The sequence below is a fragment of the Apodemus sylvaticus genome, chromosome 10 (assembly GCF_947179515.1).
Source record: "Apodemus sylvaticus chromosome 10, mApoSyl1.1, whole genome shotgun sequence".
Classification (NCBI taxonomy): domain Eukaryota; kingdom Metazoa; phylum Chordata; class Mammalia; order Rodentia; family Muridae; genus Apodemus; species Apodemus sylvaticus.
In genome coordinates, this window is record NC_067481.1 from 7,316,183 (window position 1) to 7,344,010 (window position 27,828).

The 27,828-nt window shown below is 53.6% G+C and overlaps 2 protein-coding genes across 3 annotated transcripts; both read right to left on the reverse strand.

Moving 5' to 3' along the window:
• Positions 1–681: 681 nt before the first annotated feature.
• On the reverse strand, positions 682–18,275 carry Nherf1 (NHERF family PDZ scaffold protein 1). Its single transcript, XM_052195787.1, has 6 exons — positions 17,648–18,275; positions 5,342–5,503; positions 4,591–4,744; positions 2,790–2,830; positions 1,752–1,841; positions 682–1,530 (listed from the first exon to the last, which is right to left on the reverse strand). The coding sequence occupies exons 1-6, from the start codon at positions 18,077–18,079 to the stop codon at positions 1,339–1,341; spliced, it is 1,071 nt and encodes a 356-aa protein (XP_052051747.1). The 5' UTR covers positions 18,080–18,275; the 3' UTR covers positions 682–1,338.
• Positions 18,276–19,389: 1,114 nt separating this feature from the next.
• Positions 19,390–27,403, reverse strand: Rab37 (RAB37, member RAS oncogene family). Of its 2 annotated transcripts, XM_052195423.1 has the most exons (9): positions 27,251–27,401; positions 24,454–24,564; positions 23,504–23,545; positions 22,951–23,017; positions 22,817–22,869; positions 21,876–21,941; positions 21,271–21,327; positions 21,116–21,192; positions 19,390–20,992 (listed from the first exon to the last, which is right to left on the reverse strand). In XM_052195423.1, the coding sequence occupies exons 1-9, from the start codon at positions 27,341–27,343 to the stop codon at positions 20,887–20,889; spliced, it is 672 nt and encodes a 223-aa protein (XP_052051383.1). In that variant the 5' UTR covers positions 27,344–27,401; the 3' UTR covers positions 19,390–20,886. The 2 variants fall into 2 exon arrangements, with proteins under 2 accessions (XP_052051383.1, XP_052051384.1); XM_052195424.1 differs by lacking the exon at positions 24,454–24,564 and having other exon boundaries at positions 27,251–27,403.
• Between the last annotated feature and the right edge of the window lie 425 nt (positions 27,404–27,828).

Below are 27,828 nucleotides of genomic sequence, written 5' to 3' on the forward strand. Positions count from 1 at the left end.
TAAGATGGTCAGATAGTGACTGGCTCTTCTCCCAACCCACAGGGCTCCAGGGCTTCTCAACCAGATCGCCTTTACTTGTCCTTTCAGACCAGCGACCTGGTTTGGGGTGGTCTTCCTGTAGAACAGAATGGGAAGTAACCTGGGCCCTCAAGAGCCTCTTGGCGAGAGGCAGTGTGTTTCCCTTTGCAAAGTCCCCTCCATCCCACGGATGTGTCCTGAGGCTAAGTGGTCTACTCTTCCTTGCTGGATATCTCTTCCAATCAGGCCATTGGGAGATACAGGTGTCGGGGGCAGGCTCGGATTGCAGAGAATCTGCACCCCTTGGGGGTTAAGGGGATGAATACACAGGGTGGGGGTGGGGAGCGTCAAGTCCTCAGATCCCGAACCTGGCTTTGCACTAAGATTCCACCTGTAGTGCCTCAAGGCCCCAAACTCTCCCCTCTCCTTCCTCTTCCCAGAGTCCCTATAAGCATCCCTATGCCCCAGGGTGCACTGACACCGAGCGAAGGGCCCGGAGGACCCCAGAGTAGCTGCAAAGTCACTCAAGCTCGTGCTTGCCGGAGCCCTAGATGGGTCCCCCAGGAGTGTATCCTGCCTCTCAACCTGGGAATTCATTACCCAGCTACCTGCCATGTATGAGGCTGGAGGACAAAGATACAAAGGAAGAGGCAGAGGCTCAAGCACTTTGAAGGAACCAGTGGATTTCTGAAGGCATTTCCTTACAGTGGTGGCACCCGGCTCAGGACAGGCAGCCATGTCTTCCCATGCTGCCCAGGTCTCAGGACGACAATAGAAATAACATTTTAAGGAGGAGGCCATTGCCATGCTCTGGGTACAACAACCAGGAAAATCACAAAAATCATGAAAGCAACTCTAAAAATCTCAATACTACACTCTTAAAAAAAAAAAAATCAAATGAACCAAAGATGCCAAGCCATAGCTCGGAGGACCTTGGGTACCCTGTCCGTCATGAGCAGTGGCTGCTATAGTCAGTCCCTGGTCAAACTTAGACTTGGTCATCACATGTAGTTGAGGGAAGGCTTCTTGTCTGGTCCAAAGGTCCTTGCTTGGTGAAGGTCCCAGTGGTGCTCTAGGCAGACTGGTGAGGGGACACTTTGGTAGGAAGAAGCCCTCAGGGAAGAATAGGGAGACAGGACCAATATTCTCCTTCCCTAAGGTGAGGGAAGAAGAGAGTTCTAGAAAAATCAGATTTGTCAGGAAGTGGTGTGGGTGCTGATGCTGATTTGAATGTTGATTGGTGGGCACCTGGGGAGAAGAAGGGTGCTAGGTAGGGTGGGCAGCCCCACCCTCCAGCACAAGCCAGTGGGGACAGGGTGCTCAGAGGTTGCTGAAGAGTTCATTTTTCTTGCTCCAGTCCATCTGCGGGGCCCTCTTGCTACTGCGCTTCTGGTGGGCCCTCTCTTTAGCCACAGCCAGGGAGATGTTGAAGTCCAAGATGGGGTCAGAGGAAGAAGAGGTAGATGAGGGTTCTGTAGAAACTTGTCTCTTGGGGCTGTCTTGGGAATTTAGCTGTTAAAGAAGAGGAAAGAGTCAAATGTCCACCCCTGGAGGGATCCCTGGTCCTTGGCATCAGAGAAGTGGGTTAGATCCCTTGGAGCAAGGGCCAGGGTAGTCAGGTCGCAAGAACAAACTGCACCTCAGCATGTGACCTCGAGGGCAGGCTAGTGTGCCAGGAACCAGAGTGGCCTGGAAATGTCTTCCCGTAACTAACCCCCACGGGGCCAGCCTACCTCCTCACTGGTATCACTGGAGGCAGATCTTGCCAGGGCTGGCCTGGGGCTCTCTGAAGCTGGCTCCACCAGGGCTTCACGGCTGCTCTCCTGGAACAGAGAGGAAAAAAATATGGGTTGGCAGGGAATGGGAAAGGAAACTCCTGCCGAGAGAAGGGTCCTCGCTTAGGCCTTGGCAATCCATCCAAATTCCAGATTTATGTTACTGCATTCCTAAAAGGATTGGGGCAGCCTGGTTCCATCCATCACCTGGGCAGAGGGCGGAGACCGGCTGACAGCCCGCTCATCCTCCCCAACACTCCTGAGCACTGACTCACTTGAACCAGTGACCCAGGAGGGGCTTCCTGGAGCACAGGGCTACCTGGGCCCTCTATCTCTGTAAGGCATGAAGAACATATATGATCCCTTAACCCTCTGCAGCCCTCTCCATGCCTTAACTCCAAGACAGCCACTTTGGAGTTTTTAAGTGTGGAGGGTCTTTAAGGGGTAGTGTCCTAGAACCATGGATGGGGTGGCAGAAGGCTGGGATGATCACAGCTTGATTCTCGCCTCCACCAGGTCCCTGATGAGGAAGACTTCAAGCAGATCCTGCCAACTCCCAGCTCTATGGTCTGATTCTGAGACAGCCCATGCCTGCATAGAGGTTTTGGCTGGGGTGTGAGCCTGGCACGAAGCCCCTTCCTGGGTCCTTCCACAGCCTCTGCTGGCTCCCAGCCTCACCCCCTTCCCCTCCGCCCGAGGAGGAGGGGTTGGAAGTGGCAGGATCAGCAGCCAGACACTGAGGTTCTGTTCTTAGGGGGAAGAATGGCTTCTTCTGTATGGTGGGAGTTAGAGGCGGGGGCTGCACAGGGGGCCCCAGGCTAGCCTTTCCCAAGTGACAGCTTTGCCCCCTGACAGAGGCCGGGGTACTCTGGCACTCCTAGGGATCGGAACTCAGGAAGAAATTGGAACTGGGCCCTGATGTGTGAGCCTGAGCCAGTCTCATCTGTGCCACCACCTGCCCTGTCCCCACAGAGACGTGGGTAGGGGACCCCTTACCTTCTGTATGTCTCCATTGCTGAAGGGCTCAGGCAAGGGGCCTGGATGAGAGAGAGAGAGAGAGCAAAGGTCAGCTCGGACACTTTGCAGGAGGAGAACAGAGGAGGCTGGAGCTATGGCGTGGGCAGCTCACCAGACTTCATACAGGAGGCCAGTGGCTACAACTTCTTTTTGGCTGCAACCCAGTGCGTGTACATTTGACATTTTGATGACCCAGTGGACAGAAAGACTTGTTTGACAATTTCAGAAAACAAGACACCCCCCCCCACACACACACACACATACACACACAGTGCAATACCTTACTTGCGACTAAAATTTATTTTTAAAATATCTCAGTTGGCAAATGGAGAACTTGGGGGGGGGGTCGGGAAGGATCATACTTGAGGAGTGCCACTTGATGCTCACTGGCAATCTATGATGAACAAGATGGAGTCCATAATAAGGTGCTGGGGACCAGATGCACATCCGTCCCCCACCCCCTACACTAATCATGTGACCGACCACTGAGCTACCTTTCCCGTCCTAGCTTGACATCTGACCCAGAATGTCAAGTTGCCAAACTTGCTAGAGAGTTAAGACGGGATGGGGTTCTAGGGTAGCCAGTCAGAACCAGGTTCCCTATGGCCAGAGAGATGGGTCAGTGGGCAGATACTTGCCACCAAGCCCGATGACCCGAGTTGGATCCCTAGACCCAGACGGTAGATGGGGAGAACGGAGTCCTGTAAAGTCGTCCTCCAATCTCCCATGATCTCTCCTAGGGCAGGGCTGAGCCTAGGTATTCACATGTCCCAAGGGTTGCTGATGTGACAGCAGAGTTGGGGCCACACCTCAGATTATATAGCTGGCACCTACAGCCTTAGAGAGAAAACAATGCCAACCTGGAAATGAGGGGACAAGAAGGTTCAAGGACAGTTGTCCTGGGTGGAGTCAGGAGAGTCCAGTAGCAGAGAAAGCCAGGCCTGGGGTCACCTCCCACACGGCCTGTGAAGGCAAGCACTATTCCACGTTCAGAGACTAGGATGGATGGGTGAGGTGCCTCTGTATACTCAGGTAATGAGGCACGTGAATCTTTCCCCTGGACAGGACTGGCCACTCTACCCCTCCCCTTGGGGAACTGAGTTATGTGGACCCTGACCTCCTGCTACAATTCTGATCCTCGGGGAGGCCCCACCCACTGCAAAGTCCAGAAAGGTTTCACTTTCAGCGTAGCACGGATCTCCCTCCAAAGCCATCTTCTCAGGGAAAAGTCTGAACTAAGGAGTAAGGGGTGCTCGGCCCCTCCTGCCTGGTGTAGAGGTAGGCCCTACTCACTTTGGCTTGGTTTAGACAGGAGGAGGTGCCAGGCTTGGCAAGATGAGGGTGGGGGAGGGCAGGGGGCCCAGGGACTGAAGGGGACCCACTGCTCTCTAGAGCCAGCAAGCCTGAGTTTCCAAGGTAACTTGACAGAAGAGGGGGAGGGGAGCACTGGGCCCCTGTCACTGGACTCTGATCTACTCAGCAGAGGCTGGAGGCTGCCTCAGAGTTAATTAACTCTTTCTTCTCAGAGGAATAGCTTCAGAACCCACTGGACTAGGAAGGGACTCAGGCCATGCCTTGGTACTGACTGAAACCCCACCCTCTCTCCTTCATGCTATTTCACTGCTGTTACCTGCCACCTTCAGACACTCCTGGGCCACCGCTGCTACCCCTGTCTACCAACCCAGGGGTAGGGCTGGCTGTTGGGAAGGAGAAAGAACAATGGAGAAACTTTCCCCCATCTCTGGCCAGGCCCTCGCTAAGCACCCAACTGTGAACTCACCATCCAGGTGCTCCTGGGACGGGGTCACCTTGCACTTCTTGAAGAACTCATCTGTTTCCTTGTCCACCACCAGCAGCTTGGCCTCGTCACCTCCTGCCTTGATGGCAGACACCACGTCCCCGTGCTGCTTGCCCTCCATGCAGACGCCATTGACCTGCGAGGCAAGGCGGAGATGGGCACTGGGGAGGGTGGGTGGAGGGAGGCCCACCCGAGAATGTTGCCTTCCCTCACGTGGCTCCCAGGGGTTCTCGGACAGTCAGCTGGGAAGCAGTAAGAATGGGAAGAGCCAAAGAAAATACCCAGAGGAGACTCCACAAACACAGCTGTGAGGGAGGAGAGGCCTGGGAGCCTGGGCTGGGCTCTCCTCCGACCTCCCGCTCTGGGCCTTGGTTTTCTCACGTGTAAAGTGAGAAGTCTTGGAAGGCTGATCTGCAGCTCTAAGGTTCTCAGACTGTGATTCTGGGAGCAGCCCAAGCCTTTAGTTCACATTTCCTCTCGTGAGCACAGCTGAAGAACAGGGTGTCTCGGAGCTGGGCTCAGGAGAGGGGTTTTAACTCCTCCTCAGGCTAGCCATCAGGAAGGCCGTGAGGGTGGCCCATGGCACCTGTCTGGATTTCGGCAGGGTAAATCGTGAGCGTCGAGTGTATACTTTCCCCCATGGGTTACCTAAAGCATATATGGTGTGAGGCTGCCCCCAAAGTGTCAAAGATTGGGAAGGGGGAGCCCGGGAACACTGTGCAGGGCGTATCACCTCCACGATGCGGTCCTGGGCCCGGAGTCCCGATGCCTCTGCCGGCGAGTCTGGATCCACTGCTCGGATGAACTGGCCTGGTTTAGACTTGTCGCTGTGCAGGTTGAAGCCATAGCCATTGGGGCCTTTCTTCATGGTGCAGAGCCGGGGCCGGAGCTCGCGCTGTGGGGATGTAGGAAGCACCCATGTCACTCCATGTTGTCCCATCGAGGTGTTCTCTGCCCCCCTGCCCAACCCTACCTCCCTGCCTAGAAGGATTTGAAATGATCCAATGGGGAATTGGAAACTCTAGCGCAATACAAGAGAATCTGGCCTGGGGTTCAGGAAATGTGAATGGACACTTAGCACTGAGGCCGACTGAGTGGCTCTGGACAAGCCGCTGTCCCTGCCGAGGCGAGTTGCCCTCTCTGTCATTCTATCACATGTTTTGGTTTTACTTGGGTGGAATCCTGCCCCACCCCAGGCTCTTCTGGCCCTCCCAGGCCTGGCTGGATACCTCAGGCTCAAGGGTGGGCTCCTGGCTGTGCATCTGCCCTCTGTCGTGAAGGCAAGGACAGTTGTTTACGGAAAGCTAGGCAGCTTGTTTACGGTAAAGCCTCTCTTCTCTCGTGGGCTCGCTTCTTGACCCCGGTGAACCAGATGGCCCAGCCAAATGTGAGGACTGATAACCGGAAACCCTGTGAGTGTCAGGGTGAAAGGTCCTGGGGTGGGTGGGGCCATCCTCAGGAGCTGTGCATCCAGCCTGGGACATAGGGAGCAACAGAACAGGGGTGGGGGGAGGCGGGATGGGTGGGGCGCCACTGGCTAATCCTTAAGGATTCATATGGGGAGGAGGTCATGAAAAGCAGGGCCTGTTACTTCTAATTAAAAGTACTTAGTGTGGGAAAGAGAGCACACCTACACCACAGTCCACAACGTATGGGGGACGGAGGACAGCTTGTGAGAGAGCTGGTTCTCTTTCACCAAGGGGGGTCAAAGGACACAAACAGCTGACTTTAGTGCACTCAGCTGGGATCAGTTTTCCACATTTTAAAAAAAGATTTATTTATTATGATCCATAAGTACACCGTAGCTGTCTTCAGACAGGCCAGAAGAAGGCATCAGATCTCATTATGGATGGTTGTGAGCTACTCTGTGGTTGCTGGGATTTGAACTCAGGACCTTCGGAAGAGCAGTCAGTACTCCTAACCGCCGAGCCATCTCCCTCTGGTCTCTAAACTGTCATTCTCTTCAGGTGTCTAGGCTCTGAGGCCACAGCCTTGAGGACGCTCACACCGGCACGCTGATTGACAGGTGGACTCCTGATGCTCCTCACAGATTGACAGATGGGCAGAACCTGGGAGCAAGAGCATTACTCTGACCCTAACTCCAGCCTGTTGGGACACTGGCTGGCTGGCTAACCCAACCCTATGGGGCAAAGAGGCTCCCTGGCTAGATTGGGGGCGAATCATTTCCGTTTCTGAGGCCCAGGGTCTTCCTTTATGGAAGGTGCTTATAGTTACCAGCCTACCCTCCTAGGGTGGCTGCCTTTGAGGCACAATGACGTAATGACACAATATAAAGCAACACTGGGGAGCTCCGAGTCCCTCCTGGCAGACCTGGACGCTGCCTTTGTTCTTACTACGCCCCTCTGCATACCAACACTTTACCATTGTTCCTGGGCCCTCCGCCTGCCTAAGGAACAGTCCGGTAACGCTGAGAGGCCGGGTGGGGGAGGGCAGTGTACCAGGTTGCTTTGAAACCCAAATCCTTAGCTGAGGGTACAAAAGGCCAGAAAGGGTGGGAGAGTGTGAGAGGTGGGAGAGAGGGAGGGGTGGGTGGGCCTACCACGCTCTACCTCATCACACTCTCTCACACACACACACACACACACACACACACACACACACACACACACACACACGCAGAGTAAATTTTAAAGGTGGAAAAAGGATGCTTGGACAGGCAGTGTGTACCTGTTTCAGGGTGTTGGTGGAGTTCATGGAGGCAGAGAAGTTGACACTTGGGACTTTCCTCAGTGGCTACTTAGCACTCACTTCAAGCGGCAAAGGGAGGGTGGCCACAGGAGCCCCCTCCTCACCCTGCTGGGACCCAGCCCCTCCAGCGGCCCTCCCAGCGCACCAAGGAGTTCTCAGTGAGGATTCGCTAATCCCCCGACAAAGCTGCTACACCACACACACACACACACACACACACACCCGCCTGCCTAGGGGAGCCGGAACAGGTTTGACCAGTTGTTGCCACCAGGACAGGCTCAACTTTCTGCCTCAGCCACACACCTCCTGTGTCCCTCAGGTTCCTCTCCACCCTCCCTAGGGTTCCCTTACCCCAGACTTCCCACAGCAGCCTGGCTGAAGTTGTTTAGCTGTGTGGAAACCCACTCACCCATTCAAGCCTCACTGGGAATCTGCCTGCCTTACTCCCACCACCACCACCATGGGCTTGTCGGTCCTTAAGCACTGGGTCCAGAACCAGGCGGGCAGCCCGTTTGGAGGAAAGACAGACAGTGGAGGTTTTCCTCACACTGACCAGGTGTCTGGGAGCTAATGAAACCACAGGCTTCCTTCCGGGAGCTCCACACCTCTTTCAGTCAAAACCCCAGCCTGAGTGGAAGGATAAAGCCTGGTCTAGGTGACGGGGCTGTGAACATGCCCAGGCTGGCACTGTGGCCAGAACCAGGCTGAGGGTTCAGGGGAGGTGACTCCCGAGTCGGCAGGGCTGGGCTGGACTGCCTTGTTATGACCACCTTCCGGTTTCAGGTGTGTGCTTTGGGTTTTCCCCAGTGCACCTCAGCAAGCGTCACCCCAGTATCCCTTTTTCTTGTGACGCCTACCATCAGAATCCAAAGGTCCACTTGGTATCCTTTTGGCAACAGGAGGACCAGGAAGACTGGGAGGATCCTGCCTAAGGGGATAAGACATTTTCTACTTAATTCCCTCTGGCTGGCTCTGGTTGATTCTGGGTCTGTGGGTGATAGGGTGGGTGGTATTATCCAGAAAGCCCCACTCCACGCAGCACGTGCAGACCTTCAGTACTAACGTGTCCCTTTCAGAATTCTCTAGAGCAGTTCCTAACCTGTGGGTCTAGACCTCTTTGGGGGTCGACAACCCTTTCGCAGGGGTCATGAGACATATCCAGTACATTTGCATATCATATTTACAACAGGACAGTTATGAAGTAGCAAGGAAAACATTATGTTTGGGGGGGTCACAGGAGCTGTGTTAAAGGGTCTCGGAATTAGGAAGGTTGAGAACAGCTGCTCCAGAGGGTCTCTTCTTCCTTCACAAGCAGGGGAGGAGGAGTGTTTTAAACTTTCAGAGAAACTAGCCTGTCCTCTTCCTGTCCCCAGGAGCTGTCACTCACTGTAGCTGCTGAGTCAGCCCATCCTAGCTTGGGTGGAGCTTGGAGGAGTCCCCTGGGGACAGGCCCCTAGTTCCCAGGCCTAGAGCCAAGCAGAAATGGGGGAAGGGCAAGGTATCAGAGTCTGGGTTCTGCCTCTGGGAAAGGGGATAAAGGGAGAAAATTCTACACTGCCCTCCCTGGGCTTGGTGTGTGTGTGCCCTGTACTGGTGCCAACTCGAGGGATCCACAACGGGACACGGGGGTGGGAGGACACCTTCGTGGGAACACGAGGCCAGAGGCTGTGTAAACCTTCACATGAATTTCCAAGGTGGAAGTAAAAATCTGGACTGGTTCAAGGGCGACTGGAGACAGGGAGCAAGAGCCCCAGGCAACGGCGACAGAGGGTGGTGTCAACGGAATGGTCAAGGCTGGACTGACTGAACCTCTCTTTCAGTTTTCCAGAGAGGACCTGGAGCATTGCCTCCAAAGCCTCCTCAAAGGGCCCTGTCTCCATTCTTCAGTTCTCAGGTTGTTCCTTGACTCCTCTGACCCAGGGTCCCAACCCCATCCTGAGTAGCCACGCCACCATCTCCACCCACGCTCTGCGGGCCAGGGAGAGAGAGGATAGGGACACGGAATTCAATAGTCACCAGCGCCTCAGCCACCTGGAAGGCTGGGGAAAGCCGATACTCCGAATCCCAGTGCTGTCTCTGGGGAACGGGCCCAAGGCTGCTCCCTGCTCCCCATGGAGGGAGGGCTCCTAGGTTGTACTACTAGGGGGACCAAAGCCCCCTTGGGCCCAGCCCCCTCACTGGCTGATTCTGTGGTGATGGGCTCAGGGGAAATAACACCCAGTAGGGGACTGGCACCTAGCCTAGGGAGACAACAACCCTGGTGGCCAGGGGACACTTTCTAAGGCTGTCCTTACCCAGCCCAAGCCTTCTTTATGAAAAGATGCCTGGGACCCTGCTGGTCCACACAGGGGAAGGAGTCCCAGATAGAGATGAGGGAGGCAGAGCTGGGGGTGGGAGTGGGTGGGGAGAGGAGGGCTGGGGACATTTCTGCTGAGTTGTGGGAGACAGCTATTTTGTTTTCCCCCTGTGGACTCAGGCTTGATTCTGCCTAGGTTTGCTTTGTAGTGTCTGGGATGCTATCCTTCTGGCAGACTGGGTGGGAAACGGTTGGGGACTTGGGACACTTCAGCTACCACGGGCGGAAAGTGCCATCTGTTAAGACTTCAGAAGGCATCATCTGGAGTTCTCTGTAGGACCCTTCCTCTTTCAGCTCTGCAGGCCAAGTAATGTTTGTAAAGAAGGATGCTACTCCTGGTCCTTGATCTTGCGGTTTCTTGGTATCAGAACACGTCTGGTCCCAATTGCTAATGAGTGTATGTGTGTGTGTGTGTGTGCGTGCATGCGTACACGCTGGATGGTCCTTGTAGAACCAACCAGGTAGGAGGAGGAACCAAGAGAGCTAAAGTGGGTGCTGCTTCAGAGACACTGATACTCCTGGGACAGAGGACCCCAGCCAGGTCCTCTGTGTCTCCTCAGTGCTGGCCAGAGACTTAAGGTGAAGTAGAGTTCTGCTCGGTTCTCTCCCAGGCTGGGGAGGCCTGAGATAGAGCAGACTGGTACCGGGGCTGCTGCCTAGCTGGACTCCAGCCAAGGCTGGCAGCCAGGTGCCTTCCTGCTGGTCCTGCAGGCAGTCCCTTCTTACCAACCCCCAAGCCTTCTCCCAGAAGTTGCCGATTTATGGGCTGTCCCAAGAGACTAAGCAAGGACATTCAAGGAGCTCATTGTGAAGCTAGGGCTCACCATTGAAAGAAAAAAATATGGCTGCCGCTTACTGAATGTTTACTAGGTAGGCACCATGCTGGGGGGGCGCGCACAGGTATTTTTTTCCCATATGAACCCCAATTGTAATTCTGAAAGGGAGGGAGATAAGCCCACATTTCACAGAGGAGAAAGCCAGGTTTGAAGAGTGATATGCCTGACCATACTGAGAGGCCATGATTTAAACTCAGAGCTGGAGAAGTGCTAGGGTACAGATATACCAGACATGGGGAATTTAAAAAAAAACCAAAACCAGGCAAGCTGGCAATGGCAGGCACCTCAGTAAGCTCCAGGCCAGCCTGGTCTACACAGTGAGCTCCAGGCCAGCCTGGTCTACACAGTGAGTTCCAGCATCATGTCCCCCCACCCCAAGATAGTCACAACGTAACCAAAATACTACCATTCCAATGTATGGATTTGCTTAAAAATCTGAAATAGTGTGGGGGTGCACACCTTTAATCCCAGCACTTGGAAAGGGGAGGCAGGTGGATCTCTGATTTCAAAGCCAGCCTGGTCTACAAAGTAAGTTCCAGGAGACAGCAAGGGCTATATACCAGGGAAACCTTGTCTCAAAAATCAAAACAAGCCGGGCGGTGGTGGCGCACACCTGTAATCCCAGCACTTGGGAGGCAGAGGCAGGCAGATTTCTGAGTTCGAGGCCAGCCTGGTCTACAGAGTGAGTTCCAAGACAGCTGGGGCCACACAGAGAAACCCTGTCTCGAAAAACCAAAAAAAAAAAAATCAAAACAAAACCAAATAGCACCCCTGAAGTTTCTCTCTCTTCCCATTCCCAGCCCAGACAGGGTTTCTCAGTACATTCCTGGCTGGCCTGGAACTTGCTTTGGCTGGTCTCGAACTCAAAGATCCATCTGCCTCTGCTTCTGCCTCCTGAGTGCTAGGGCTAAGGATGCTTGCCTCCACGGCCTGGCTACTTTACCTCTTTCATATTTTTGCAGGCTGAGTATTCCTAATCTAAAAATCTAAAGATCTAAAGTACAACTTGATCTAAAAAAAAAAAAAAATTGATTCTTTCTTCAAGGCAGGGTCTCCTGTATAACCCAGGTTGGCCAGGCCTCAGATTCATTACAGATTAAAGAATGACCTCCCCACTCTGCTTCCCAGAAGACTGGGATTATAGGTGAGCGCCACCATGCCCAATTCTAGTTTTATGTGGCACCGTGACTGGAACTCAGGACATCAACCCTGCTAGGCAGGCACTCTATTGACAGAACTATATTCCTAGTCCCCTGAAACTTTTGGCATGATATCACAAATGGAAAATTCCACACTAGGAAGCTTCGGTTCCTAAACAAACTGTGATTACCCCCAGGCGTATAAGACACAGGTGAATTTTGTGTATAGACTTGGGTCTTGCCCCTATATCTCAGGTTTGGGTAAATTTTCTGAAGTTGGCAAACATCCAAAATTCTGAACACTTCTAGTTCCAAGAATGATAGGTGAAGGGTATCAACCTGAACCAGTTCCCATGTCCAGAGTACTTCCACTTGGACACCTCATGTGGCCAGCGGCCGAAAGGTCAGTTACCGGACGGCCCCAACCATGGTCTACTCTGTGAAGCTGTTACGAGCCTTGGGCCCTTGACCTGTCACGTACACAGAGAGGCCGCTTTTGTGCGAGTGAGGTTTGAATCTGACCAATGTTCTCCACATGTTACCATGCTGCCTTTTGAAGCCATCTGATTTCAGGGAATCTACAGTGTCCTTGTTTAGGATACAAGGACTGAGACATTGTCATGGCTGGAGATATGGAAAAGAATACACTGTTCTACCTGGAAGGAAAGGCTCAGGCAACTTTCCAAGGCCAGTCTCCTGGAATCTCTATGCTGTCGGAGGGTGGGGGTGAGGGTGGGGGACTAGCAAGGGAAGGTAGGGTTGGGAGGGGTGGACCCCACCCGTGAAAGGATAGGAACTACCCCTCTGGACTGAGCTATTAGGAGGTATCCATACTTTTCTGAAGGACAGAATGCCTAAAAGCTCTGGCTCCAACAAGAACTTACCCCAACTCCTGCGAGAAGCTGGGTCAGGCGGCCTGAACTGCCAGCTTTGTCTGTCTGTGTTCTGTGTTGCTGGGGTGTGAACCTGTAGCCTCATGTAAACTAGACAGATTATCACTGTGCACAAAGAAGCCTGTGAGTTGTTGCCTCTGTGATGGTGCTGATGTGGTCCAGATTTATCTGAAGAGACAGGATCTGAAGCACAACCCGACTTGGGTGGCCAAAGAGAGGCACACACACAACGGAGTCATGACTGGGGAACCAAGACACCTTGCTTCTGAGAACCACCGAGAACCATCTTAATAGCTATTTCCATCCCATAAGAGACCCACTTGTGCTGATGGCACTCACATGCATTAAATTAGTTTCCTTTTCCAAATAGGTTCACTCTACCTTAGAAGGGCAGGCTAGGACCTTATGATCAGTCACTACAGTCCATTCTTAGAGAAGAGGCCCCAGCAGACTTTGACACTACTCCTTGGCCTTCTAAGGTCTCAGCATTCTCCCACTTTCCCAGAGGCTCCAAGGTGGGGAGTTCCTTCCCCATCTGTCTGAAGTTTCCAGAGAAGGCCCCTTTCTGTCCCTAAAACAATCACTCCAGGCAAATTGGCCTGAGGCGAACTAAGAGGCAGGGGCCCCATCATTTAACCCGTAGAGAAACTGATCCCCAATATGGCACAACCTATTTTTTTTTTCTTTTTGTGAGGCAAGGTCTCACTGTGTAGCACTGGCTGGCCCCAAGTTCATAGAGATCTACCTGCCTCTGCTTCCCTGAGTGCTGGGATTAAAAGTGTGCACCACTAGATAGACTGGGCCTTGACCTGTCTGTTTCAAACCCAAATACCCAGCAGCTTCCTTCCAAAGACTGCCCTTCTGAAGGCCCATCTTAGCCAAAGTAAACCTGTCAGCTGCCTGCGGAGGAGGCAGCTGCCTGTCAGCTCACAGTGCCCACCCACCCACCTAATCACTTCCACTGTCGCTTCCAGGGGATAGCGACACCATTTTTGCCTCTAGACCAGGGTCAAAGCTGGGAGGGAACCAGATGAACCTGGGTGCTCTCACACTCATGTCTGTTACCTTATGGATCTCCCTAAGAGCCCAGCAGGCTGGGGACTGGTACCCTCCCTCGCTGCACAGAAGCTAAGGTTTGCAGGGACTGGGGAGCTTCCTGCATTTCAGAGCCAGGAAGCCACAGAGTGGAGACTCTCCGAGCTACTCTGCCTGACCCCAAAGCCTAGACTTCTGGTCTCCCTGTCAAAAGGGAAGGTGCTAGTCAGAAGGAGTAGGTTGATTCTATCTGGAATTCCATCTCAGGGTGGACAGGTTGCATAAACAAGCCCAGGTGTGCTGGTCCAGGATGAACATATAAAGGTCCCTTATAGCTACTATGTATTCACTCATTAATTCAAATAACATTTACTGAACACCTCCCTACAGTAGATACAGAGTAACTAGACTAACCCAAGGCTGTGCCCCGGAGCTTCCCATGTAGTTGATGTGTACTTGCCAACAGCACAGTGTGTACAGAGACACAGGGATACATAGCGTACCTGAGGGGATTTGGATCTTTGCTGTGGCTGGGAGTAAGAGGGTGGATGGCCAATCTGTGGAGGACCGTGATGCTACATAGAACTATTATTGTCGTTGTTATCAAATACTCAGGCAGAGTCCCATCCTTGAACTGGTGATCTTCCTGCCTTTACCTCCCATGTGCTGGGTTTATAGGCCTGAGCCACCACACCCAGCTCATCACATAAACATTAAACAACAGTGATCTTTGAGCATGTCTAAGGGCTGGGCTTGGCCAGCTGTACCTGCCTAGGTAGGGAGGCGTCATAGTAATAAATGAACTATTTATTACTTCAAATACCAACAACCAACATTTACTGAGCACTTACTTAGTGCCAGGTATTGAGTGACTTACAGACACATCTTTATGTAATCCTAATAACCTCATGAGGTCACCGCCGTCACCCCCAACTTACACAATAGGAAACAGAGGCTTAGGGAGATGAAGAAACTGGGCTCCAGGCAGTCCAGCTAGTACAGCTGAGCTGGCTCAGGAGGACTGCCCAGGCCAAAGCTCAGGGATTTAGGCCTTGTCCCATGTCTGGTGAGGAACAGGGAAAGACAATAAGAAGGCAGGTAAAGGGAAGGGGGCTGGAGAGATGGCTCAGTGGTTAAGAGCACTGACTGCTCTTCCAAAGGCAGGTCTTGAGTTCAAATCCCAGCAACCTCATGGTGGCTCACAACCATCCGTAATGAGATCTGACGCCCTCTTCTGGTGTGTCTGAAGACAGCTACAGTACTTACATATAACAATAACAACAACAACAAAAAAAAAGGCAAGCGAATGATAAAGCTCTTGCTTGTAAGCAAGAGGACCTGAGTTCAATACCCAGACCATCTCCCTCCACAAACAAAACAAATCCCCCAGCAGGGTAGGTCTAGGTGTGTAGTCCTAGCGCTAGGGAAATGGAGACAGGAGGATCTCTAGGCTTACTGCCCGACCTGCTTAGCCAGATTTGTAAATTCCAGCCTGGTGCACCTTTAATTCCAGCACTCAGGAGGTAGAGGCAGGAGCTCTTCTGTGAGTTCAAGGCCAGCCTGGTCTACATAGTTTCAAGCCAGCCCGAGGTGACATAGTGAGTTTGGTTTGTCTCAAAACCAACCAACCATCCCTACGAATCTAAAAGTCCCAGGTCTTAGTGAGGGATATTGTTTGTAGCAGCAAGCAAAGCTCAGGGTGGCAGAGCACGACGTTACCCCAGCATTTGGGATGTAACGGCAAGAGAACTTCTGTGAGTTGAGGTCAACCTGGTTTAGAGCAGCCAGAGCGCCATAATAAAACCCCATCTCAGAGAAGAAACCTCCATCAACCTCCTGGGCCTCAGCAGGCTACGAGGGATGGCCAGCGTTCCAGGCCTGATATCACCAGCCCTGCTTCCTCCCGGCCCACCGGGCCAGTCAGCCGCTACCACAGTCTCCTTCTGCTTCTATCTTTGAGATTAACAGAGCAGTTCCCACTCTACAAACAAATCCAGGCTAAAACTGTCAAATCTCAGTTGAGTGCTTTGTATTCAGAGGAAAGGTATGTTTATTGGTGTATTTTACAATATCGCAGTATCAGATGGGGTGTGGGAAAAACACCCGGCAAGCTCCCCCGTATCAGGCTTTGGGAACGCTATACTAGAGAGAGATACTTAGCAGAACAAAGCTGAAAGGGACTGGGCTTTTCACAGCCCGGGGAGCCATGAACTAGCAGGGCACGAGTGCTCCCTGCTGTTTCCATAACTACGGAGAAGACAGGCCAGACAGGCCATGCTGCCACTGCTCCCATTTTAGAGATGGGGAAAAATCAAACTCAGAAAATGACTGGTTCTAGAGTCTCTCGGCCTGAGGGAGGATCTACACAAATTTAGGGGTCCCTCTACCACCTAGGGTCCCTGATTCTGTGTTCTCTCAGGAAGACAGACTTCCAAGCAAGTAGCTCCAGCCCACTGACTTTTTAGATACGAAATAGTCTAATACAGATCCTTCCACAACAGCCTCGACACCGCCCTCCAGCACCCAACGGTGCAACCAAAGAGACTGCAACTTGGTGTGTATCCGGAGTGAGGGGAGGCTGCTATCTGTTCTGGTGCTAAAGTCCAAAGGAAAGAATGGAAGGCGGGGGCAGGGGGTGGAAGCTGACGGACTGGTGAATCAATGGACTGGGCACAAAGTTCAAATTGGGTTTGTGCCTAAGTGCAGAGGTCACCTGTTCCGACTTGCTGCCAGGGGCTCTACTACTGCTTACCAATGCCAATTTGGCACTGGCAGGAAGTGGGAACTTGGTGGCCCTGGCGTTCCCAGCACCAAGTTCTGGCAGAACAGGGCTTCTGGTGACCTCACTTCCACCAAACTAGTTGGTACTCAGGCTCCGCCTTCACCCTTACGGCTCAACAGTGCCCTTTCCCTGTAGAGGGAAGATCTTCCTGGCTCCATGGATGCCGCTGATCTGCATGTGGTGGGGGTATTGATCAGGTCAGTGCATACTGAAGGGATCCTGCTCCCACGGTCAGAGCGGAGCCCTGAACCTGGCCTCCCTCCCTCCTTGCTGTCTAGGGACCGGGAGGCTCAGCTCAACAGCTCCTGTTTTGCCAACTGCCCCTCCTACAGCTGATCCAAACTGGGGTTGTTTGGGGGGAAATACCAAACACTGGCAAAACCCAACCAGCCGGCCTGCTATCACTGGACTGAACAGAGACGACACCAGGGCGGGACCACCTGCGGAGGGTCGGCTCTGCAGGACGCGGCCTGGCTTTATTCCTGCTCCCTCCCCCAGCCAGCTTTCTCCTTTTCCTCCTCTTCTAAGGTCCTCCCACCAGGCTCCCAGATACCAGCTAGCGAGCGCTTACTCCTCACATTCCAGAGGACCATAAATCCTCCCGGGTGGCAGAGCCACCACCCCCAAGTCGCTTCTGTGCCTCCTCTCGGCACCCCACCCCCACCCCCACTCCTCGCTCCGAGACGTTGGGACTTCCTCTCTTTCTTAGAAGTCACTTTAGTCTTGAGAAGGATGAAGTCCAACCGTTGTGGTTAATGATGCACAAACTAGAGGACCCAGGAGGTGCGGGTAGGGCTGAAGGGGCACTTCCAGGGACCCTTTGTTACTCAGCCTGTAAGCCACTTTGAACTACCATCCACAGGGACTGACAAGAGGAGAGTAGAAAGAGGGAGGGAGGGAGGGAGAGAGGGAGGGAGGGAGGGAGGTGAGAGAGAGCTCTTAGCTTAGCTGCAGGCAAGGATAACCCAGGAATGAGTCCGGGTTGTGGGGCGGAATCCAAGGAAAGGGAGCAGAGAAGGGGACTGGGTTTCTTTGCGCCGCCTCCCCAAAGTTCAAGGAGACAGGGGAGATGCAGGCGGCAAAGGCGCTCCACTCCCCAGCCACCCCAGACAGGGCGATGGAGTCGCGGATCGCACTCCGAAGCTTGCCTTAGAAACTGCGAAGGCTCCGGGTCAGAGGGCGGAAGCCGTTTCCTCCTCGCTGCTCGAGTTTCATAAAGTGCTTGAACGTTCGGGGCGCCCGAGTCTCTCCGGAATCCTAGTCCCACAGCCAGCCCAACCCGCACTTACCCGCTCCAAGTGGCTCTTTTCGGCCTCATTCTGGTCCCCAGCCTCCTGAGTGTCGGCGGCCGCTGGCGGCTCGGCTTGTTCGGACTTCTCCTGGGCGCGCAGCAGTTCTTCCCGGATCGGGACGCCCAGCTTCTTGAGATGCTCGTCGGTCTCAGGGTCGACCACCAGCAGGCGCACAGCGTTCAGAGCAGCGCGGATGCGGCTCACCACCTGCTGATGCGTCTCCTTCTCCACATTCTCGCCGTTCACCTCCACCAATCGGTCCCCGGCTAGCAACCCCGACTTCTCGGCCGGTGAGCCAGGCTCCACCAGCCGGATAAACTGGCCCACCTTGCCCTTCTCCCCGTGCAGGTGGAAGCCGTAGCCGTTCGGACCCTTCTCCAGGCAGCAGAGCCGGGGCAGAAGCTCCCCGGCCGCTGAGTCCGTGCTCATCTTGCTCTACGAAGGCTCAGCGCGGGTCCTGTCGGAGGCCGGGGATTCACGACCTTCTCCCCGAGCCGCAGAGCTCGAGTTGGGAGCCGAGCACCGCACGGGGCACAGAGAACAGGTGTCCCGGGAACCGCGGTTGGGAAAGCACAGGAAGAGAGCCGGCCAATCCCCGCCCTGCGCGGTGTCTGAGCGTTCCAGAGCCCGCCCCCAGCTCCTAAACTCGGGGGCGGAGCCGAGAAGTGGGTGTGGATCAAAGTGGACCAATCAGAAATCACTAACCGGGCTCTTGCGCCAGGGTGAACAAATCTATCCAATCAGAACAATGGGGCGCGGCCTGCGCTCAGCACGGCACCCCGCAGCGGGAGAAGAAAAGAGAGCCCAGGAAGTGGAAGTGTTTGTTACCAAGTGCCGAGTTGGGCCGTTCGGGCGGGGCCGGGGCCGGGGCTGGGGCCGGGTTCCAGGTACTGAGCCCAGAGGCCCTACCGGCTCCGCTCTGGTTTCCACGTCATGGAGGGGGATTTAGAAGAGCCAGTCTCGGGGTAAAGGATCCTCAACGCTTTAACCGCCTTCAGCCAAAGCCTGTGGCATAGCTTGGCTCGAGGGAGGGGAGCGACAGTTGCCAGGGAAACCACCCCATACCCCCCCACACTTACTCCTCCCCCTCCCCAGGGCCAACTTAAGAACCGGACGGATGTCTTCTGTAACACAGTAACACTGTAACAGGGTAACTGTAACAGAATAACTCTGGAGTAGAGTTGTTTAAATAACAAAGTTTCTACTCGTGAAGCCAATGCGCTATCCCTGGTCTTGGCTTATAGAGAGAGGTTTGGGCTCTGATCCCTTCTAGAAACTTGTAGGGCTGGGTAGAGAGCCTGAGGCTCCTTGCTGCCCACCTGGAAGACAGGCTGTCTGAAAGCAGGTAAATAAATAATAAATAAATAAAGGGCTTAGTTTTGGCAGCAGCCTTTAGCCAGGAAGAGCCGGCGGGGGAGAAAGCTAGGTAGTCAATCTCAGGATTCACTCCGGAGGGAATGGAAGACTGGCTTTTTTCAACAGAAAGAAAAATGACTTGGATCTTGGGATAAGCATTCCAGCTCCCTCTTGCCAGCGCTGATGTAGCCACAGAGGCTGGGGGGTGGGGGGAGGGTAGTCAGTAAAGGGTGAGTCGAACCTATGAGGACGCAATGGGTAAGGATGGAATGATTGGACATTGGGTAACAGTTTCCCACAATGTGCCACGTAACAAACTCTCTAACTCGATCCTTCTTCTGGGAATAAACGGGGGGGGGGAGGGGGGGAAACCAGTCAGAGTATATTTTTCAAAATACTGCATTTAATTCTGAAAAACACAAATGCCAGAAGCCCAGAGCTTTGTGACTAGAGCTCCAGCAATCTGCTCAGAGCCCCTGAGGAGAACTGGGAGCCCAGGCTCCTCCCTGATCTGCCTGTGAGAGATCACAGAGAGCTTCCTTATCAACCCAAGTTTAGATGCTGACTTTGCTCTGGGAGCAAGATTTCTGCCTTGAAAGCAAATACCATACCGTAACCTCAGAAATGTGCAATGCATACTTTCTCGGAGCCTCAGTCTCTGCCCAACCTACAGAGATGTATACAGCTTCCTGTAGGTCATGGGTCTGCACAGGTCCAAGTGTCCTTCCTTCTAAGGGTTAGATCAGAGCTTTAGGGGAGACATGGCCTTGGGCTTACAGGGCTTCCTTGTTGCCCCTCTCTGTACCCCAGACTTGCCTACACTACCTTGTTTTGCACACATTACATCAGCTCACCCCGCAAAAGGACAACTTCCCACTCTGTCAACCCAATCTAGTGGAAGAGGAAGGGATAAAACCATTTTGCCCTAGTATTGGTCTGAAGTTTAAGAAAAGAGTGGGGAGGAGGTCAGAAGGCGGGGGTTTAATGGGAAAAGCTGGACTATGGGCTTGTTCAGTTCTGCCTCCCACGTATTCTAGGAGCCGACAAGTTCTTTATCTGGTTCTGACCTCTGCCTTAAATAGCTGTGGAGCTGTACACCTTGTCTCAGGGTTGGGAGGGAGGGGAATTTTTTTTCCAGACTCTGACCTCTGGTGTCTAGGAACCCAGGTGGAAAACTGAGGACAGAGGTTCCGTGGGAGAGCGGGGCATCCCCTGGGAGGTGAGGTCCAGAGAACAGGAAAGGATGTTTTCAGGTGCCACACTGGGCACTGGGCGTGCGTGCTGGAGAAAAAGCATGTGCGGGTTTCCAGAAGGAGGGTCGGGAAAGCCAGAGGTAGCTGTGCAAACTCACCCTAGTAATCGCTATTCTTCTTACGACACTCTCCATGTTTATCTTTCCTGAGGCTTTGGGCTAGCTCCCAGCACTAAGGCCCCTCTTTCTGGGAGCTGGAGGAAGAGAAGTCTGGGTCTCTTTCACCTCCTTAGAGAAGATTGGTGATAGGGTCACAACCAGCTCCCACGCCCTAGCAGTGCTTTGGCGCCCCCTGGTGCCATGCTGGTGCAGTAACACTTACTAGGAGAGAGGCCCAGCCTTTTAGAAGTTAGTCCCAGTAAGCAAAGGACCACCAAATCCCTACCTATTTTGGTTTGGGGGGGGGCACACTGATACCTTTTGTGTTATTAGTTTATGTATATTAAGATAAAGTATATATTAATCCTTCCCATGATGCAGGGAAGCTAAAGAAACCAGGGTAGCTAGCGTCTAGTCTACCTCCCCGGCAGAGGCTGCCCACTGAGCCCCCAGCTTCTCCTAGCTGGTGTGGCGGCTGGAGTAAGCGCATCCCCAAGGGTCTCTGGGCCTCCTCTCAGCCCCTCGGGAGTCACACAAAGGAGCAGCAGCTGGAGCGCTTCTTCTGGGACTCCACATAGTCTCGAATCTGGAAGCTGGGCTCATCTGGCTGCCTCCCTGCACGGTATTTCAGTTCCCTGGAAAAGGAAGAATCACGGGGCTGGGAGAGTAGAGCCAGACGTTCCCCTCCCCCACCATTGGCTTTTCAGATTGCCCTCCATCCAGCCCCAGGCTCCTTCCCCTCCCTGTTCAGGTCTTACTTGGCAATCGCCAGAAAGGCCAGCTCCACGTTCATGCCAGTCTTGGCACTGGTTTCCATGAAGGGAACTCCATACTCCTGTCCCGGAGAGAGTTTCCTCAGGGCCTGCTTCTGGCCTCTCTCACCTTTCACCCAACCCCATTGGCAGTCACTTACCCTGGCCAGTGTCTCTCCATCCTCAGAACGGATCACCCTTTCGCTGCTTACATCCGCCTGTCAAGCCCACGTGGGTCAATCAACTTCTGGGAAGGAAGCCTGGACCCCAGGAAGCCCATCTTTTGCCCTAGGAGCAAGCACTACCTGCCCTCTTCTGGTAACCTGAGGGACTGCAGGCAGGTGTGATTGGCCTGGGGCCAGGGTTTTTGCTCAGGCTGTGTGCCCAAAGCCAGCCCTGAGTACTCGGGGAGGTGTAACTCTAGCAAAGGGTGTGGTGACCCAGCTTCATCAGGTGACAGCAGCTGAATTAAACCCGTTGTACTTAACCCCTGACCCTGACCCTGACCCTATGATCTAAGGATGGCTGGCAGCTGAGTCACCCCGCATCTCTCTGGCGGCAATGGAGGCTGTTGGTGGAAGGGGCTACTACTGAAGCTTTGGAGAGGGACAGGCAGAAACCACAAGACATGTCTGACTCCCACACCGGAGACCTCAGAGTCCTCTGCTGGAAGGATTTAGGTGGCTATGGAACTGGGTGGGGCTGGTGCTGAGGCAGTGGGAAGAGGAAGGCCAGAGTGCATCGACGGTACCACAGAGCCACTCACCTTGTTGCCTAGCAGCATGATCACCACATCCCTCTGGGCATACTCATGAATCTCTGTGAGCCAGGCCTGTGGGAGAGGGGAAGCTGATCCAGGCTCAGTAATCAAAAGCAATGTGATCCACCATATGTGGGGACACAGGGTTTAATGCTCCCTGCACAGAGGCAGGTGAACAGAAATGGAGGTCAGCCTGAGCAACACATCTAGACCCTGCCTCAAAACCAAAACAACTCAACAACAACAGATAGGAATTGAAGATGGAGGTGACTCAGCTTGGCTGGGGATGTAATACAGTAAATACTTGCTTTGACTATACAGGGCTCTGGGGTCCATTATCCTGTATTGCCTTTCTGATCAATAAGTACTGTGATCGATTAGTGATGTCTGCCACGAGAATAGGATTGGAGATGGCAGTGCTATCTATCCAGTTTCTATCCTTTTATACCTATCTGTCCTATCCCCTCAGTTTGCTTGTCAGTCCTCAAAGTCCAGAAGCACACAAAACGGTAACAACACTGTGCACAGAGCCGTGTTTGTGGTTTTTGGTTATGGCCTCTCTAATGGTTTGGCCTGGACACAGCCACTCATTCTGTCTTTTTGAGTTGCAACTTGGCTTGGATGCACGTGGAGTTTTCTGCTTGGGCTTTCCTCCTGTGGATGACTGTCCAGGGTGGAGCTGGGACTGTTCTAAACACTTTGATATATAACATGCTCATGAATTGCAGTCAGGGCTATACAGGGCACATCAGCCTGCTCAGTTTCCATGTCTACAAGGCGATGAAATAGATAGTCCCGGCTGAGTGTCTTTCAAAGGTGACAGGCTCTATGGTCTACCTGGTCTTACAGAATTGAAGCAGTCTGGTCTGCAGAAGCCCTGTTCTGGCTGCTCATAATAGGTGTGGTCGTTGGGATGGGGAAGGGCCTTGGGGGAGGGGAGGACCTACCCTGATGTTGTCAAAAGAAGACTGGTTGGTAATGTCATACAACAGGAGCAAAGCTGGAGGGAGACAGATATAGAGTTCAGGGCATCTGCAGAGATGCTGTGGAATGTGGAGGGACAGAAGATAAGAGGACTTACCCTGAGCATCTCGGTAATAAGCATGGGTCACACTGCGGAAGCGCTCCTGTCCTGCGGTGTCCCAGATCTAGGGAAGAGAGAGAGGTGGGAAGGAGGCAGGGCTACCTCATGCTGTGGTGTGAGAGCTGTCTGTGAGATGGGGGTGGGGAGCGCTGTCTGAGAGATGGGGGTGGCGCTTCCTTCTCTGGGTTTCTCACAGGCTCCCTAGCATGTGATGACTTCTTAAATCGATTTTCTGGGGTCCCATGCCTACTTACTGCTGTTTCCTTTTCTCCAGCCTAGGGGTTGGGGTTCCTTAGAGCAGTAGAGACTCAGAAAACTTGGGCGAGGGGGGATGAGGGATGCTTAGCCGGGCTAAGGACATTTTGAGTTGCCTTTGATAGGAGAAAGGGTGCCTGGGAACTGCTTTTTCTGCAGATATCAAACAAAGAAAAGCAGTTTCCTCTCATGGGCCCCACAGGAAGTTACCCCAGGCTGAGGCCAGGGCTGAGGCCTGTGGTTCAGGTTGAGAAGCAAGTGCAAGCCCCTCCCCCACCCCAGCTTCTGCTCATACCTGAAGCTTCACCCTGGCACCATCCACTGTCACCACTTTATTCTGAAAGAGAAAAGGGCAAAGGGTTGGGACGGGAGGGCAGGGGAGGCTGGCCCCCCGAGTTGTGCCAATTTCCTGTCCTGGTCTCTCTCCAGGCCTGCAGTCGGTGTGGTGAGCCTGAGACATTTTCAGTCAACAGAGCAGTGGGGATCCCGCTCCAAGATTCCTCAGTCCATTCTTATAACTTAACCAGGCTGGGAGAACCTTCAGACTTGCCTGGTCCTCTGTTGGATTCAGCAGGTGGCACAGAGAGGGTGTGGGAGGCTCTGCCCCTTCCCCACTTCAATCTCTGTCTCCCAGGGTTCAACTTTAGTGATGAGACAGCCATTAGCATCCTGAGGCTTTCAGAGGCTTGACCTGCAGGACCATCTTTCCTCCAGCTAATTCTCTCAAGGATGCCTCAGCACTCCAGCCACTGGGAGAAGCCTGAAGCTTCTGCAGGCTCACCTGCTAGGGACAGGCCCTTTCCCTCTGGGATCTTTTGATATGCAGTAATCAGTGGTCTGGCTTGCACACTGATAAAGATAGAGATCTTAGATACATGGGGATGGGGAGTCGGGTGGGAGACAGCTCCGAGATCTGTTGTCTCTGAATCCAGCCCCTGACAACCGACCTTGACAGAGGAGCCCAGCTTCGATGGCCACTAGCAAGGGGCTCTCCCGACTTAGACCATGAAACTATCTTGTTTTGGGGACATTATCCAAGAACAGAGAAGAAGGTAGGCAAGATGCTAACTCTACCCAGACTCTTGGACCTAGCCATCTCTGTGGTTCTGGTGGGAGTATCTCTGAGGCCTTCCAGGCTGTAAGCCCCAGGTGCCTTCAGGAGTCAGAGCAGACAACTAGAAGGCACCCTTCTTTGGCCTGAGCTGTAGCCCAGCTCGCTGCAGGAGGAGCCTGCAGCCACCTCACCCTGAAGTCTATGCCGACGGTGGCTATGAAGGTTCCGGACAGGAAGGCCCCGTCTTTGAATTGGATCAGGAAACAGGTTTTGCCGACGCCCGAGTCTCCAAGAAGCATCACCTAGGAGATGGGGGCAGAGGCAGTTAATGGCAACTGGGGAGGAGAAGGGGGTCTTCTGGGATTTCAGATGCCCGAGAGAGGGTCAGAGGAGGAGGATGCCAGCAGGACAGAGGGACACTTGCCTCCGGTGAGCCTGTCCCTGCCCTCACTGTGACTCTCTCCCCAGTCTCCTTGCCTCAGCCTCTGAGGTTCTCCCTCTGAGCTTCTGGTACTAGTCAATGTCCTTGAAGCCAAGCTGAGACCTCCAAAGTGCTTGGAGGTCCCTAGAGAACTTCACATTCCATTGATCTGTGCCTTGGAGATATATATGTATATGTATATATATATATATATATATATGTGTGTGTGTGTGTGTGTGTGTGTATGTGTGTGTGTATATATATATATATATATATATATATATATATATATATATATATTTGCCCATTGCTGGACAGTGCAGAGATTACTACTGCTCTGACTGTATGTTCAGGTGGGTGGGTCTCTCACACAGGGAAAAGGACCTTGCCTCCGGTAGCCTACCAAGACTTGACGGGTGGCTGGGAGCACAGTGGTACAGGACCTTCCCCTCAGCGTTTGAGAGGCAGAGGCAGGCATATCTCTGTGAGTTCAAGGGCTAGCTAAGGCTAAATAACGAGACCCCCCCATCTTTAAAAAAAAAAAGAGAGAGAGACATGGAGAGAAGAATGGCAGACCATTCTCTTTAAATTACTATTGTTTGAGTTTCCTTTTGGGTCAGACATTTATTTGGAAGTGTCTAATGAGGGCTTACACTCATAATAGGCTTGCAGGAATTAGGGAAGGCTGGAATTTATTCTGAGACGGGGAGCCAGTTCGTCTGAAGTTTTTAGCAGGAACCTCCCAAGAGGGACAAATGGCTGCAGACTGGCATCTTTGGGTCACTGTGGAGAACATGCAGGTAGTGATGCCAGAGTGGGCTTGAGAGGAAGGGATTCAAGGCTGAGTCCCAGTGTTGTAAAAACCCTACTATGTGCTTTGGGGGAAATTTTCATACTTTTTCTGCAGTTTGTCCACCATAATAGGAGGAAAGTGGGGGTGGGGTGGGGGAGTGGGGCTCATTTCTTAGAGGCCTTTCTAGAGCTTGTCAATGTCTAGGGCCGACAAGATTGATGTGAACCACTTAGGACTCAGAGAAGAGTGCCCTGGGGTGGCTACTGCTTGCCCCAAACCCCAGACCTAAGGTGTTCCAAGGAGCTTCTCCCATCATCCCCTTTCCCACAGCTACAGACTCAGGACTGGGTCAAGCCCGGCAGGCTTGGGGGTCAGCTATTTTTCAGGTGCTGCTGGCAGGCACTTCGATGGCTCTGGGGCCCCAGCCGCACAGGGGAGGAAGGGAGGGAGGCAGGCGAATACTGGTATTTGTGTACTTTCCAGATCACAGCTGCCTTGAGCAAATGATGCAGCCGGTCACCCAGCCCATCAAGTCCACCAAACACAAACAGCTGCTCAGCCTCGCCACCTCCTAGGTAAACAGCTCAGTTGTCAGGGCAAGGAGGTCAGAAGATCCCCATCAACGTGTGTGTGTGTGTGTGTGTGTGTGTGTGTGTGTGTGTGTGTGTGTGTGGTGTGTGTGGTGTGGTGTGTGTGTGTGGTGTGTGTGTGTGTGTGTGTGTGTGTGTGTGTGTGGCCATCAGCAGCTCCTCTCCCCAGAGGACTTAGAGCCCCATTTCCTGCCACAAGCCCACACTGGACGCCTATCTCAACGTCTCTGGGTGGGTAGGATGGCTGATTGGCTTCCCTGAAACCCTGGGGGCGGGGTGTGTGTGAGTGGAGCTATGAAGCTCCTAGTGAGAGTGAGATCTGGCATTGGGGAGGAACCAAGACACTGAAAGAGGCAGGCACCCTTCAAGACCAGGCGTCAGCTCTACCTGGCATAGAGCTCACTTTTTTCTCCCGAACCCTGTAGAGAAAGAGTGTAAGCTACTGGCAGGCTCAGCATCTCTTTTTAGAGTTCCATGTACTCGCTTAAGTCAAGGACACAGAGGAGGGAGGAGGTGACAGACTGGCGTCCCCCTCTCCTTTTGTGCAGGACATTCCTGCAGAATGTATGCCCCCCAGAGACTTGCCTTTACGGTCATCAGAGGGGTGGGGGGAAGGGGGCCACGGTCACTAATGGCCATGTTCTTTCTCAGCTTCTGAAAAATTCCCAAGTGGATTTGTAGGCTGGCTACACACAGCCTGGGGTGTTGGGAAGGAGCCGTGGGACTATGTCTGGAGGCAGTGGGGGAGGGAAAGTGGAATTTACTGCTGAGTGGGGGACCTAAAGTATTGAAAGTGTGTGACAGGTGTCACTTTTTGAGGCTTGGCTCAAAAAGGGCATTAACCTTGAGATGCCTCTGCAGGCAGGGATGCCCTGTCTGTGTCTTCAGAGAGTCCCCATCTCCCAGCACTCCGAAGTGTGGCAGAAGAGAACTGGGTTTTTGTCCCCAGGGTAGGGAGTCTAAATCCTTCTGATCTGCCTTACCCCACGCCCTTCCGAGGTCAGCCCAGATCCCTAGAGACTGGGATGAGCCCAGGGGTTATGCCCCAGATCAGAGACCCAGCTGACACTTCCAGAGAGGGGTGTAGACAGGGAAGAACAGGGTCCTAAGGCAAAGGACATCGGGAGGGATGTCCCCAAGTGCCGGTCTGGGAGTCCCCAGCACTGTGCGTAGAGCCCACCCACCTTGCCGGTAAGATCGTAGTTCGGACTGAAGGGCGGGGAGCGCTCAGGGGCCTCGCCATCCCCAGCGGTAGCTGCTCCTGGTGTGCCAGTCATGTCCCCGGACAGTCAGAGGTGAGCCCAGCTCGCGGCAAGCGAGGGAGAGCGCGGAACCGCCCTGCCCTAGGCTCCGCCCACTCCTCCCTCACCATCCACCAACCGGCTTGGACTCTGATAGACTCCTCCCTCCGTCCCGCCATCCCCTCGACGGCGCCGGCTAGGACGTCTGAGACTCGCAGAAAGCACGCCCGAGGGACTGCCAGTCCCCCCTGAGAGACATTAGCCTAGTTTAGTGCTCTTACAGCACGGAACGAGTCCTGGTACAGGAGCAGCCCATTAAGGTCGCAGTGGCGAAGTTAGATTGCCATCGAGGCAGCGGACCGGGGAGACCCAGCTAGCTGCGGAAGGTGTGGTGCTTGGTTTCCTACTGCGGCTGTGCAGAGTGGCCAGCAGGGCGCGCCCGAGCTCCAGCCGGTTGACAGTCCCGTACTTACCTGCAGGCAAGAAGCTCATGACGTCCCTGAGCCGGGTTTGACAGGAAG